The sequence below is a fragment of the Agelaius phoeniceus genome, chromosome 1 (assembly GCF_051311805.1).
Source record: "Agelaius phoeniceus isolate bAgePho1 chromosome 1, bAgePho1.hap1, whole genome shotgun sequence".
Classification (NCBI taxonomy): Eukaryota; Metazoa; Chordata; class Aves; order Passeriformes; family Icteridae; genus Agelaius; species Agelaius phoeniceus.
The window spans coordinates 103,151,960-103,165,262 of record NC_135265.1 but is presented as its reverse complement, the minus strand read 5'-3'; the positions used below and the strand labels follow the sequence as shown (position 1 = coordinate 103,165,262).

Sequence of the window (13,303 nt, the reverse complement as noted above, 5' to 3'; positions counted from 1 at the left end):
ATTACCCAGTCACAATTTTTAAAAAAAAATATTTTTACATTGTTACATTCCTCTAACTATGGCAGTGTCCCATTGTGCCTCATTCTTTGTGCCCAGTGGTTTTTAAACAGGCAGAGAAAAGGCAGGCTAGGTCCAAAAGATTTTGTCAAGACAGGACAGAGAAAAGGGATGCAGGAAAATAGGTGGAAAATGAGCTAGACAGGCTGACAATGTAGTAGCAACTTAGCAGTTGTTGGAGTTGGTTTCTGGGAGGGTTTGAGGGGGAAGTCACTGGGAAGAAGGATCTTGAGAGAGATACTGAGTAAGGCTTGCACAGGTTTTACAGAGTTGGCTTTCAACAAGGAGGCACTGTACAGGACAAGATGCATCCATCATTGGAGAGTTTCGTCATGGTGGATAAAATGGGGACAGATTTTGATGAGCTGTTTAGCTTATTACTTTCCTGGACTGTCTTTATTAGTATTTGTAACAGAACAGAGTAAATGATACACAAAATCCTGCATAGTTTTGCAGGGGAAGTCTGTATTTTGTCTGCTTTGCATTTTAATATATTTTAACCATTGCACCAGTTCACTTATTTCTCTTTCTTGTGCCTTGAAATTCCAACAGTTCTTAGCTGGTCTTGAGATTTTTCTGACTATCAGGCTCCTCTTACCTGGGGCTGATATAGTACATTCTCTTTCCTCATATAGTAATAGTAACACTATTTGTGTGATAAGCTGGTCTTTTTGCTTTCCCTACAAAAATAATTTCATCCTAGGTAATCATCCTGGGAGCTTCCATCTGTTTCATGTTTTCCCTTTGATTGTAGATATCTTTTCCTTTAAGAAGGATGCAACATCAGATAGTAGCTATGAAGTGTCTTTTCCATGAGTGAGGATGATCAAATATTTAAACCTTTTTTTTCCCCCCAAATTTACTTCAAATATAAGAGTATGAGGGGTGGTGGAGATGTGAGGTGCCACGGTATTGAGTTTCTTAAATCTTGTATAGCTAGACCCTCTTGGGGATTGAGAGATCCAAGGAATGGATGAGATGCAGAGACTGCAGCAATGCAACACTTTCAGCAAAATCTGAAAACTGCAGATGCTAGAAATGTTATATTCAGCTAAAGTTTACTTGACTGAGTCCAGTGGGTGTTTTTGTTCACAGTACAGAAGCCTGGCTGGTATTGCTCTCTTCCTGTAAGTTGTTTCAGATTTGGACTTTTCCCACAAGACCTATTTCCAGAATTAGATTCAGATTGAGAAGTACTGTACAGTTGTTACTGTCTTAAAAAATAAATCTGCTTTAGCTTGATCATGGGACCCAAGGATTGGAAGGGGAGTCATGCATGACTGCCATCTAAATATACTGCCATCTAAGGGTGAAAGAGGAAAAAAAAATCCATTTCATGTTACCACTTTGATAGGCCTGTCCTTACAAAGGACTTCCATTAAGTTATTCATGTATAAGGTGGTAAGTCTCAGATTCTACTTTGAATAATATATTAGTTATTCATTACAATTCGATATGAAGGAGGGGAGACATTGAAGGATGCAAAGATCTAGGAGTTTTGTTTTACTTATGTTACTCAAATGAAATTTAACTATCTCTGATATGAAAGAGTTCAGACCATGCTCCCTTATGCATTTATGCACTGTGGAGTAATTAAGAACCAGTTTTATTATCAAGTCTATAGAGTAAGCAGAGGCTGAAGCAAACACAGTGACTCCTGAGCTAGGATGGGCAAAGGCACAACACTGCTTGTTGCTGCAAGTGCTGCAGCAGGTCTTTAAGGCAGTGTACTTCGTTCCCTTTCAGTCATGGGGACATGCCCTTGGGAATGGGGTGGCAATCTGTTGGCTTATTCAGGGCCAAATGTGACCCTTTATACTTTTCTGTCCAGTGACCCAATACCATGCCTGCACTTACTGTTCCTGCTTTTATTGTTAGCAAGCCTTAATTTCAAAGATATTTTGAGCTTTATTCATGGATTAAGATACTGCTGAGCTTGGTACAGAACTACATCAACATCAGTACTACATTGGTACAGAACACATCAACAGCTCCTGCCCAAATGGCTTCTCATGTAGGTGAAAGGTAGCAGGTGGATAGATGGAGAGCATGAGGAGGCTGAGACAGTGGTGATTTGGAGTGGAAGAGTGAGATCAGTTGGGAGAGTTACAGAAAGCCCCTCCGGTGTAGCATGAGAGAAGACAAATGTTTGAAAATCTAGGGGAGGCTGGTATAAAATTTTGTCTGTGGTGGGAACCGTCTTTTCATACTGAATAAAAGTTAACAAACAGAAAGGCTTTGAAAGTTAGTACAAGTTGGTTGTGCTTGATACATTTGACCTCTAGTAGCAGAAGGAACCTAGGTGGGATAATAAGCTCCTGAAACTTCTAGTTGAAGATATGCAAAAGATTGTTCCGGCAGATGAATATGAACTGGCTCATTGTGTTTTCCACAGAGGAAAGGTCATTAAATTAACAGACAGGACAAGTAAAGTCTGTGGAGCAGCTGTAGGTTTTTTAAACCCATACCTTGAAGATACACTACAGAAGGAATCTGGAAAAATGAAATTAAGGCTAAAGACAAAAGCTTGGAGAAAGACTTGGTCTCAAACAGAGTCATGGGCCAGGGAAACAAGCCAAATAGTCCCAGGATCTGCTATCATCAGGATCACAAATGCCTCACAGAGGCTGAAGGAAAAATCAAGAGTTTTGGACATGTTGTTTTGTGATATAGCTAAGCATATCTCAGGGAGAGACAGTGAGACTTTAGACTGAAGCAGACAGATCTGGAAGAAAAAAGAGGTATAGGCATCCAAGGCAATTCTGTAGTCTAATGAATCACTATTGTAGTATCAGATTTAAGATCTTGTCTCTGACAGGCCATTCCTGCTGAGAAGCAACAAACTCATGTGACTAATTCTTCTGAAATCAGGAGTGACAGAAAATAGTCTTTAGGAATACAAGTCAATTTGAAATGTCTCTTGAGTGTGCAGTGTGTATTCAGAGCTCCAACACAGACTATACAGTATTATATAAACTAGATTCTTGTTTTACACAGGGTCTCAATAAAACCTCTCCAGACTCTTCTATGCACATGAACACTGGTACTGATTTGTCAGTTCCACTGAAATCTCTCTTTTCATTTTTATTTATATGTTTAATCAGATGTAGCCTCTGATACCGTAGTTCACATCACTTCATATCCAAGTAATCCCCTTTAATTCAGTGGTGGTCCCCAAGGATTAAGGTGCTGTTGACCATGTGTCAGTGGACTGGCAACTATCCCTGGATTATCAGACTGAAAGAGATGAGAGTAAAATACATTTAAAGTTCCAGAAATGCAGAAAAAAATGTAAATGTTAATTAATAATATAGTCACAAACTACAGTACTGATGTAAACAACATGAAAACTATGTCTGCTTACTGAGAGTTGTTTTTCTCCTTTTTTTTCCTCATCATTCATTTCTTAAGAAAATTGGCTAAGAAGCGGAAAGAGACATTGAGTAGTACTCGGCAGGAAATGACAGTGATGGTGAATTCAATGGATAAAAGCTACACTGAGCAAGGCACCAACTGTGATGAAGCTTTCTCTTTCATGGACACGCACAATCTAAATGGGAGATGTAAGTTTTTTCTTTTCTTTTCTTTCATTTTCTTTTTCTTTTTTTTTTTGAAGGTGAAAGGAAGGTGCAAATGGTTTTTAAAATATTCCTCATTACTCAGTCATGGAAAATCCATGGGACCGAGAGTTTCCCACTGTGCAGCACATTATGGTGTCTATTCAAATGAGCAAGACAGTCAGACATCAAGTATAGACTTCTTTAAAAATAATAAGGATAATTGAGCTTTTTTCTGTCCATCCTTTTCTTCTGCAGAAGAGCAGTGACATTACTGAAACAGTAGTTTTACCTTTCTCCAGTCTCCATTATGTTGAAAATTTTATATCTCTCATGCTGTCCCACATCCCTCAAATGCTTCCCTTGTTCACGTTTTTTTTGACAGTACAAATTTATTTTTGAATGTAATAACTTAATAATGATAAACTGATTGTCTTATTATTTGCAATTCTAGATTATGCTCTTTCTGTTGCTTGTGCAAAGGAAGAATCAGTGGATTTGTCTGTTCTGCAGTTTCATAAGAGATTCTCTAATATCCTGGGCCTTCTTGGATCTACCCTGAAAATAAATAAGATTTGGGTTATAAAATTTCTTGTATTAGAATTTTAGTCAAGGTCTCACTCCTGTCAGAGGGTTGGCACTAAGCAGAAACCATGAAAAAATAATGCTTTTTTATAATTGTTTAAAAGACTTACTAGGTTCAAAAAGTTGTTGGTTTTTGTTTTTTTATTTTCGTTCTTAAGGAACCTCAGGGATTTTATATGCCAGTGGTTTTTTTAACATCTTCGTAATTTGTCAAAGATTAATTTTTTTTCAAGTACTAACAGTATGCAAGGCCCAACTCTCACTCTTTAATAATATGCTTAAGAATTTATCTTTGATGAGCTCAATTGTACAAATGTGACAGTGTTCACAGGGGTTCCTGGATGAGGGAAGAGACGAAAATATTGACTCCATGTTCAGGAGGCTTGATTTATTATTTTATGATATATATATTACATTATAACTATACTAAAAAAGAATAGAAGGAAAGGTTTCCTCTCAGAAGGCTAGCTAAGAATAGAAAGGATTGAAAAAAGAAAGGTCTATGGCTCGGACAGAGAGAGAGAGCCAGCTCTGCCGTGCGTGATCACTAAATCTAAACACCTACACGAGACCAATCACAGATCCACCTGTTGCATTCCACAGCAGTAGATAACCATTGTTTACATTTTGTTTCTGAGGCCTCAGCTTCTCAGAAGGGAAAAAATCCTAAGAAAGGATTTTCACAAAAGATGTCTACGACAGTACAAACACTCTGTGAGGTTTATACAGTGAGACTTTTCTCAGCAGCATTAGGCTCAGAATTTGCAATGTTAATTTGCATTTGACTTACTTTTGAAATTGGTTTGAAATAGATGTTTCAAATCAGACCTGCCTTTCTGGTGAGAATATACCCCTGCAGTTAATGAGATTGCTTATTTCTGTGAAGAGATCAAGAGGTTTTTACTTCGTCTTCCATCATCATGGTACAGTTTTCAAGTGGTGCTACTGAATGGTCATAACTACAAATGAAACTGCAATGAGTTCCTGGGACTAAATCCTCCTTATGTTGAACCACCTCAGACCTCTCTGAAATTATTGCCATAACAAGTTTTTTATACTGCTCAAGGGCTAGAACCTCTAATTAGACTTTCCATAAGAAACATGGTCACCAGAAGGTGCAGCCAGACAGTCTTCAGGAATAATCTTTGTGTAAGACCTTGTACACAAGAGGTTTAGAGCATTCCTACTTCCTATGAAAGTTCATTACCCTGCCTGCATTCTCACCTAGCAAGTTTTATTACCTGCAGCAGCCCTGACTTCCACTAATCTCTGAATCCATACCCAGAAGAAGTATCACTCTGTTCTGACTGTCAAGGAAATGTAATCTCCTCATTCTGGAGGAATCAAAGGGGCACGGTCTCAGATATAATAATTTATAGGATAAAGGATAAATATCAGCATTATTTAAACCAGTTTTGAGATATTCCCATATTAACAAGGGCTAGTAACTGTTTGCCCTGGAAGATCAACTGGAAAAAAGATGGATGAAAGCCAGCAGGAGTAATCTCACTCCTCATCCAGTAGATCCTGTCTTCCTCAACTCTGTTTTGTTTCACAAATTCCTGTTAGTCTGTTTACAGGTATCCAGAATATGCTTACATTCCCTGGTCACTGACTTTGAGATGTGTGGACAAGCAGCTAAGGTGGAGTTCGCAAGGAGCTTTGCTTAAAAACCTCTAATGACTCCTTAGCTGAACATCCTGCAAAATGTTGTGATTAACTCCTGTTAAATCTATCTGTGTTTACTATGGTAATTTGCATGATATTTGTATACTAGGGGCAAACTGAACTTAATTTGTCCCCATTGGTCTTTCCCATTGGTTTTACAAATGGTTAAGTGATTAAATACCAATGTGAGCATTGGTCCGTATATCACTCGCTGAAAACCACCTTTAAACAAAGAGTAATATTCAGGGTCTATTAGAATCTCTATGCACACTATCCACCTGTCTAAACAAATCAAATAAAAAAAGGAGAGGAAAAAATAAACTACAGTAGAATATATATTTGCATAAGGTATTTACAGTGTTATAAGGAAAACTTATTAATGATCAAAGCTTCTGTCAAAAACACCTCTTGTCAATGTGATGTGTTGTTTCAAGCATGAGTATTCAGTCTAATCTAGTGATTTAAGAAGTGTATTTCCCATCAGCAATCAAAATGCTTTCTCCAAGCATTTCTTTTTAGAGAATTGATCAAATTCAGTAAGCTGTTTCATTCACTAGACTTGCCTGGTTTTCCCTAGGTCCTGATTCCAGTGCAAGAAACACAGCAGGATGAACTCTAAGTCAAGTCAATGCCATCTGCTTAAGTACCTGCATATCATATCTCTGTCTCTAACCAGCTTTGTTTCTCTTTGCAGCTGTATCTTCACCATCTTCATTTACAATGAAAACTAACACACTGAGCACAACAGTGCCTAATTCTTATTACCCAGGTAACCAGTTTTTTTCTTGTTTTCCACCTTCTATAGACCTTTCCATAATAAAAACATACCTATTTATGTAATTATACTTCTTGCCATCAACATTTAATGTATATATAAGAAACATACCATTTGCTAACAGCAGCTTTCTGAAAGAAAACTCGGGAGCATGTATCAATCATTTACTGTTTTCTCTCTTTTTACCTTTCCTGCATTGACCTGCTTATGATGTATGACAGATCCATTTGTGCCAACTGCAATTTTAGGTGAGAACATTTCCCTTTATCAAAGTTCATTGCTGTAGTAATATCAGAAGTTGCAGTTCTTGGGGAGCAGACAACAGTATGCAAAATGCTGGAGCTTTCTGCTAAAGGGAAGGGTGGTAAACTTGGCTACACTGAGGTGCTAAGGGCAGTTATCAGGTTTGATTACTACTGTCATAGTGCAAGTCAGGGGAGAAAAGACAGAAATAATTTTAACAAGTGGATTTGCAAGGAAATGTTTATGCATGTATTTGGAGTGACACAAAAGAATTTGATTATCACAGCAATTGAAATAGTTTTCCTCATTTTTTTCTGTTTTATCTCAGAAGTGAATATGTCACTTCTTAAAAATAACTTTTTTTCCTAGTTAAACTGCTCAGGATATAGAAAATCAGACAAAATACAGTTCAGCCCATCTACCAGCTGTCGTGTCTTCTGACAATTCTGCAGAGTTTCTGATGTGCTTGTCAAAAAGTGAAGTTTCAAAGAGGAGATGGTATTTTGAACAGCAAAATCATAACATGACGCTTAGAGTATATAGTTTATATGCATCAGGTGTCACAGGGATGAAATAAAACAGTAAAACTGTAGGTTAAAAACATATAGTTAAAATGTAAAGCATTTCCACTTGGAATTTAGGAAAATCTGTTATTGTCCAATGTCAAAAAGATAGAGGTTTCTGCACAGTGATAAGTAGTAAGCATGAGGTGCTTTTGCATTTTCAGTGCTTAACTCTAACCCCTTCGTGGCTTGTATTCATTTACACCTCCTTCCCGTGCTGACTTTAAACTAAACAGGGGCAGTTTTTTAATAGCAATTCAAAGCATAACAGTGCACTGTAGCAGGAAATCAAACTCCTTAAGTGTTAAGCCTATTCATTTACTTGTTTTCCAGTCTATATTTTCACAACAAATATTTTCCTTTCTCCTCTTTTTTCTTCCAATCACTGTAAAAAATTTAAGACCCCTTATCTGATTCCTACCCTTGAACTGTAAATTAAAAAGGCTTACATAGACATAGAGTGAAGCATATAAGAAGCAAAAGTTTAGGAAGTAATCTTTTAAATTTGTTATTGTGAAAGAATATTTAGTGCAGTGCACTTCAATGTGATAACTTTGAGAAGGAACTTTGCTGGTTTTATACATTATGTAAATCTGGAAGAAGGTAATGGTAGTGGCTGTAACAATGTAATAATCTGCATGCAAATGAAATTTGCAGTGCCTTTTAACTGCCTGAGATGTTAGATTTTTTTGTGTGCTTTAGCATTCATTCAGCGCTTCATGCAGTAGATGTTCTTTCTGACCTTGTGGGTGGGCAAGGAGAAAAGTACTATTATCAGGAGAAAAACTTTGAGATTTCCTATCTGTATTATTTAGTTAATGCTTTCTTCAGTTATTTTTGTGATCCTTTTCTATATAATAAGATTGGTAAAATTATTTGTTAGCTTTTTTTCCCCCAAGAAATAATCTCTAAGTACTTTAGCTATCAGGCAAACACACACTGGGAAAAATAAATTATCTGATTTTACTAAGTCTGTAAAATCTTTTAATTAGTTAGGTATGTATTTTATGGCCTACTGCAGCAAACCTGTGCTTACTCATCTCAGAAAATATTTCGGTTATTTCACTGCATGAAATAAATATTTTTAACCTTACATGTTAAAAATTTAGTACCATTTTATGAACGGTGTTCCATTCAGATTAGATCTCTCTCCCAATATGTGTTTATGACTCTCTGTACAGAAATAGTGTTGTATCTGAGGTAAATCAAATTAACTGTGCTTGAGCTGGTAGGGGAATACAGCTGTTAACAAAGTATGCAGGTTTTTAATTACAAGTAATACCTGCTCTTGCTGTCTTCTACTGTCCAAAGAAGTTGTGTTAAACAGCAGGATCAAGCCTGTAGCTAGAACTAAATGATCTTCTCAGTGTGACCTCCTGGAAAAGGTACAAGTCTGGTGAATGGTGTTGAGTTCAGCTTTCAAAATCTGATGGAAAAGCCACAGCACACTTACTGTTTCCAAATATATTATTTAATAAATGTTGTATAGCTCTATGGGAATGGGTAAGTGTACAGTAGGACAACTGCAGCTGTAGGAGTATTTAAGCCAGGCAAACTTCCCATTGCCCATGAACACTACATCTGAAGGAGCTCACCCTTTGAAAAACTCACAGCCTGAAAAGCTCATGCTGCAGTGTTCAGAGGCAAAATAAAAAAACTGTAGTATGTGGCTCCTAATGTACTATATAAACCAAGGATTAAAACCACTTTATTTTAAAAAGCTTAAATGATAACTCCTTCTGTATTAAGGCAGCTATAAGAGGTAAAGAAATGGAGAGAGGAAAATTAGTCTAAAACTAGGGAGCTTGCAGGAAAGAGATTCATAATTATTAAAATGATGCTTGCATAGTGCAAGACTTTGATAGCTTTGCCTTCATCTTAGGTACTAACAGTCTGTGTTGCAAAGAATTTTGCAGTTTGCAAAGAAAAAACAAAAAACCTCACGTTTTCTAACCTTTTTCTTAAATTGAAATAAGCAACCCAAAAAATCATTATCAACTTTCTACCTTTTTTTTGTCTTTTGTGTCTTAGCCACCTTGTAGTTTTCAGGTGCCATTTCAGCAGCAACATACTGTACCTACACTTGTATACCACGCTTCATGCCATGCATCCCAAGGTGCTTTGCAGTACAATTTTATACCACATCAGACAAAAGTTGTAAAATTTATGACTAAAAGATTAATCCCTTTCCTCTGCATTAGACCAGATTAGCGGACTGACAGGAAAAGGAGTGAAATGGCCATACCCATAACCATACATTTTTCTCTGCTGTTTTTGATTTAGGTGTCAGTGCACAGTTCCTGTTGACTGTATACTTAGTGAGGATGAGATTTCATTTGTCTTAGTGGGAATTGAGAGGGCCTCAAACCATCTTTGAAATACAATTTCTTGAGCTTTCTGGCTTTAATGTCAATTTTCAGTAGTACAACTAAGACGAGAATCTCACCTTTAACAAGGTGTGTTCATATTTTTAGTGTGTACGTGAGAATCTGGGACCTTTTCATATGGAGTATTTGTGGAACCTCCTGCTATATTACATCTAACTTATGAATGTGGAAATGTTATTTTAAGGCTTCCCTTTCATATGGCTTATTTTTAAAAGTAATTTTTTTTATAAATACCTTATTTTATAAATATGATACAGATTTAGGTTTGGTTTTTTTTCAGTACTCACTCAGGGAGGAATAGCTTGAATAAATCAATGCATCCTATTAACAATATTGGTTAAAATTAAAAAACTCTAAGATACATAAAATTATTATTTGAGTAAATAGATAAAATATTTGTGATGATTCTTAGACCTTAGAATTTGGGGTGGGTTTTTTTTCTTGTCAAGTCTGAATAAATTTTTAGATTCCATCTATACAGGAAGCAAGTCATATTGCTTCCTTAGGTAGAGTGCTCTTTCACATTTATTTACTTCTAAGTAGAGGTTTTGATCTCAGTTCCATCTGTGTGAATTGACTCACAGTATGATATCTTGGTTTTAGTAAATCTAATTTCTACTGTGAAACTGAGATCAGAATCTGACTCATTTAGGGAATCATTCTGTAAAGACTAAACTAAAAACATTAAATTACCTGTAATTATTAATGTAGTACTGTTGCTTATGCCCTGTTTCCTTTTTCTCCTCCTCTTTTTTTCTCCTGATATGTATCTTCTTAAAAGTGCCAATCAATGGTAAGTTGCCCATTTGCCCCATGGAAGAGATGTGGAGGGTTGGGAGAAGTTTGTGTCTCATAAAAATTTTAACCAGCCCACGGGGGTCTCCTGTTTGTTGGCTTGCATGTCAGTTGACATATAACATTCCATGCCTAATGTGGTGGCTCATGATACACCGTGGTCCTAAAGCATGTTCAGCAGTCAGTCAAGACCTTTTTCCTTACCAGATGATCCTTTGCATTTGTCCTCTTGTAGTTTGTCTCCAAGTGTTGTTTTCAGATCTACATTTCCATTGCAGTCCTAGCTTGATGAACCCATAAGCCATTTTGTGCATCTTTTTATTTTGCTCACTCCAAACATTTGCTCTAAATTTGCAGTGTAAAATACAGTACTTCAGTAGTTTATGAAAAATACAAGTCCAGTTTCATTCCATGGGACTTGTTGAAGTTTCAGAATGAAACTTCCATGCAGTTTAAAATGAAATGCCTGTTTTAAAAATTTGTTCGCAATCAGCTAGCAACATTTAAAACAATATTAGAGTTTGGACTGCTCTGCAATGCTTCCATTGTAGAACTATGGACTTTGCCTCATTACAATCAGTCTTGCGATTTCCGTGTGTAAACTGCTCATGGATTTACTGTTCTTCTGGTGTAGCCTTCACAGACAGAACCAATGCTGATGGTGTCAGATTTCTGCCATTCCTCTAGAAATCTTTGTAGTTTCTATTTCTTCTATTAAGTGAAAATGAGCCAGCATGTGATGAGATACTCTCTTTCTAGATGAAACCCACACGATGGGCAGTGACACAAGCAGCCTGGTCCAATCCCATACCTATAAGAAGCGAGATCCAGTGGATGTGCCCTACCAGACGGGACAGCTCCATCCAGCCATCCGTGTAGCTGACTTGCTGCAGCACATCACCCAGATGAAGTGTGCAGAAGGCTACGGATTTAAAGAGGAGTATGAAGTAAGTGTCCGGTCTAAGGATCTGATCATTATGTCTTCTGGACCATTGGTTGTATGTGTCTGATGCTGAGATTTTACCAGTGTGCACACTTCTTGCATTTTACAAGGGATGGTGTTTTTTTAGAACTTCACGCGTTGTCATGCCAACTTCACGTTATAAAAATTGCTTAAATATATAATTGTTTAAACTGGTGTTTCTATTATTAGATTTCCAAAACCCATGCTTCAGGCCACTTCCAAAGTCACTGATGACATTTTTTCCCCCTGGAACACAGAAAACAATTCATTCCCAGGAGGACCTAATCACTTGTCAACTTTCGTTTGCGTGGCTGACTTAAACAAGTTTGTTCCTGTGAGGTTTTTTTATGCCACTGTTACTTAAAAGTGATGGAATTGAAATTTCTTGTGTTTGGAAAAGATTTGCTCATCAGCCAAAACCTTTTATACCAGCATTAAGCCTAGAGGAAAGCTACAATTAATTTATTAAAAAAAAAATAAAATCAAGACCGTAAAATGGAATTTATAGTGCAACCAATGACGTGGATTTTTAACTACAGTGGATCAAATGATTCTGCTGAGAAACAATTTCCAGGAAAATCACTTAATTTTCAGCTTACCAAGCTGATGAATGGCATCCCATTACAGACAGTAGGTGTAGTCATGACTAATGCCAGTAGATGCAATACATCAGGGTGCAGTTTGTTAATAGTGGCAGGGAAGGAGGACTTTAAATAATGAAGCTGGAACTTTTTAAACTCCTCTTTATATATGGAAATGGTTATAATCACAATGAACTGTTAACTAGCTATATATTTGAGAGTTTTTTCCATTGAGCTACTGCAGTAATGTTGTTTTTTCTCCATATGCAATGAATGCCCAATATATTCTAGCACTGCAAAGGCTGCAAATCTCTTTGTTTACATTTCTGTCAGACACATACTGTCCTCTTTATAAATTTGAACTAGACAACAAAAGAATTTCTTCCTTATGTATGACCAGAAGGATAAATGTCCAAATGAAAAGGAAGGAATAGTTTGACAGGGGATTTGTTTTGAATGAAGTCTCATAGATGGTTTTTGTTCTAACAAGACAGCAGGATTATATAGTCTCACCAGGGAAAGAGTTTGATTCAGGAGAAATTCACACAGGATTCACTACAAAAATAAATCTATGGAACAGAACAGAAAGTAAAGTAGCACATTGCCCATTAGGAGCACTTCAGAGGAGTGCAAGGATACAGAGCATTTGCTGTCATGCATAGTTTTAAGTGCTTTAAAATAAAACTTAATAATTAGGGCCACTATTCTCAATAATTTGGGCAATAGTTCACCGTCTAAGCACATATATATAGTTTTAAGTCCTATTGGTGTCATGCAGAAGTTTTTGGTGTAGCACAACTGATGTAAAGGATGAATGTTGAAAAATCATTTTTGAGCAATGACAGGCTGGTACTTCCCCCCTTACTGCTCAGCTCTGCATTAGGATTTACCCACTTGGGATACTGAGTGTCTATAGCTCCCAATACTCATGGGCTTGGAGGAACACCCTGTTTAGCAGGATTCTACCTGTTTGTTCTCCAGGGAGAAGGCTCCTGTTCCCACAAGAAGGATCAGGCCCTTGCTTTTGGCTGGAGAGATCAATACTGTGCCTGTCTGTAGAACAGAGCACATGCAGACATGTCCTTAGGGGCACACCAGTGGCAACTTCACTTCTGCTTTCCCATCTGT

At 37.1% G+C, this 13,303-nt stretch overlaps 1 protein-coding gene across 10 annotated transcripts in view; it reads left to right on the top strand.

The window, feature by feature from the left end:
• PTPRM (protein tyrosine phosphatase receptor type M) overlaps positions 1-13,303 on the top strand; it is a 442,681-nt gene that overhangs the window by 344,648 nt on the left and 84,730 nt on the right. For 4 of the 10 annotated variants that reach the window (XM_077184292.1, XM_077184295.1, XM_077184262.1 and 1 more), the window contains 5 exons: positions 3,469-3,620; positions 6,562-6,636; positions 6,864-6,890; positions 10,617-10,628; positions 11,390-11,577. In XM_077184292.1, the coding sequence (XP_077040407.1) occupies positions 3,469-3,620; positions 6,562-6,636; positions 6,864-6,890; positions 10,617-10,628; positions 11,390-11,577 (454 nt within the window). The remainder of the gene's footprint in view (positions 1-3,468; positions 3,621-6,561; positions 6,637-6,863; positions 6,891-10,616; positions 10,629-11,389; positions 11,578-13,303) is intronic. The other 6 variants (XM_077184309.1, XM_077184265.1, XM_077184279.1 and 3 more) reach the window with 2 other exon arrangements.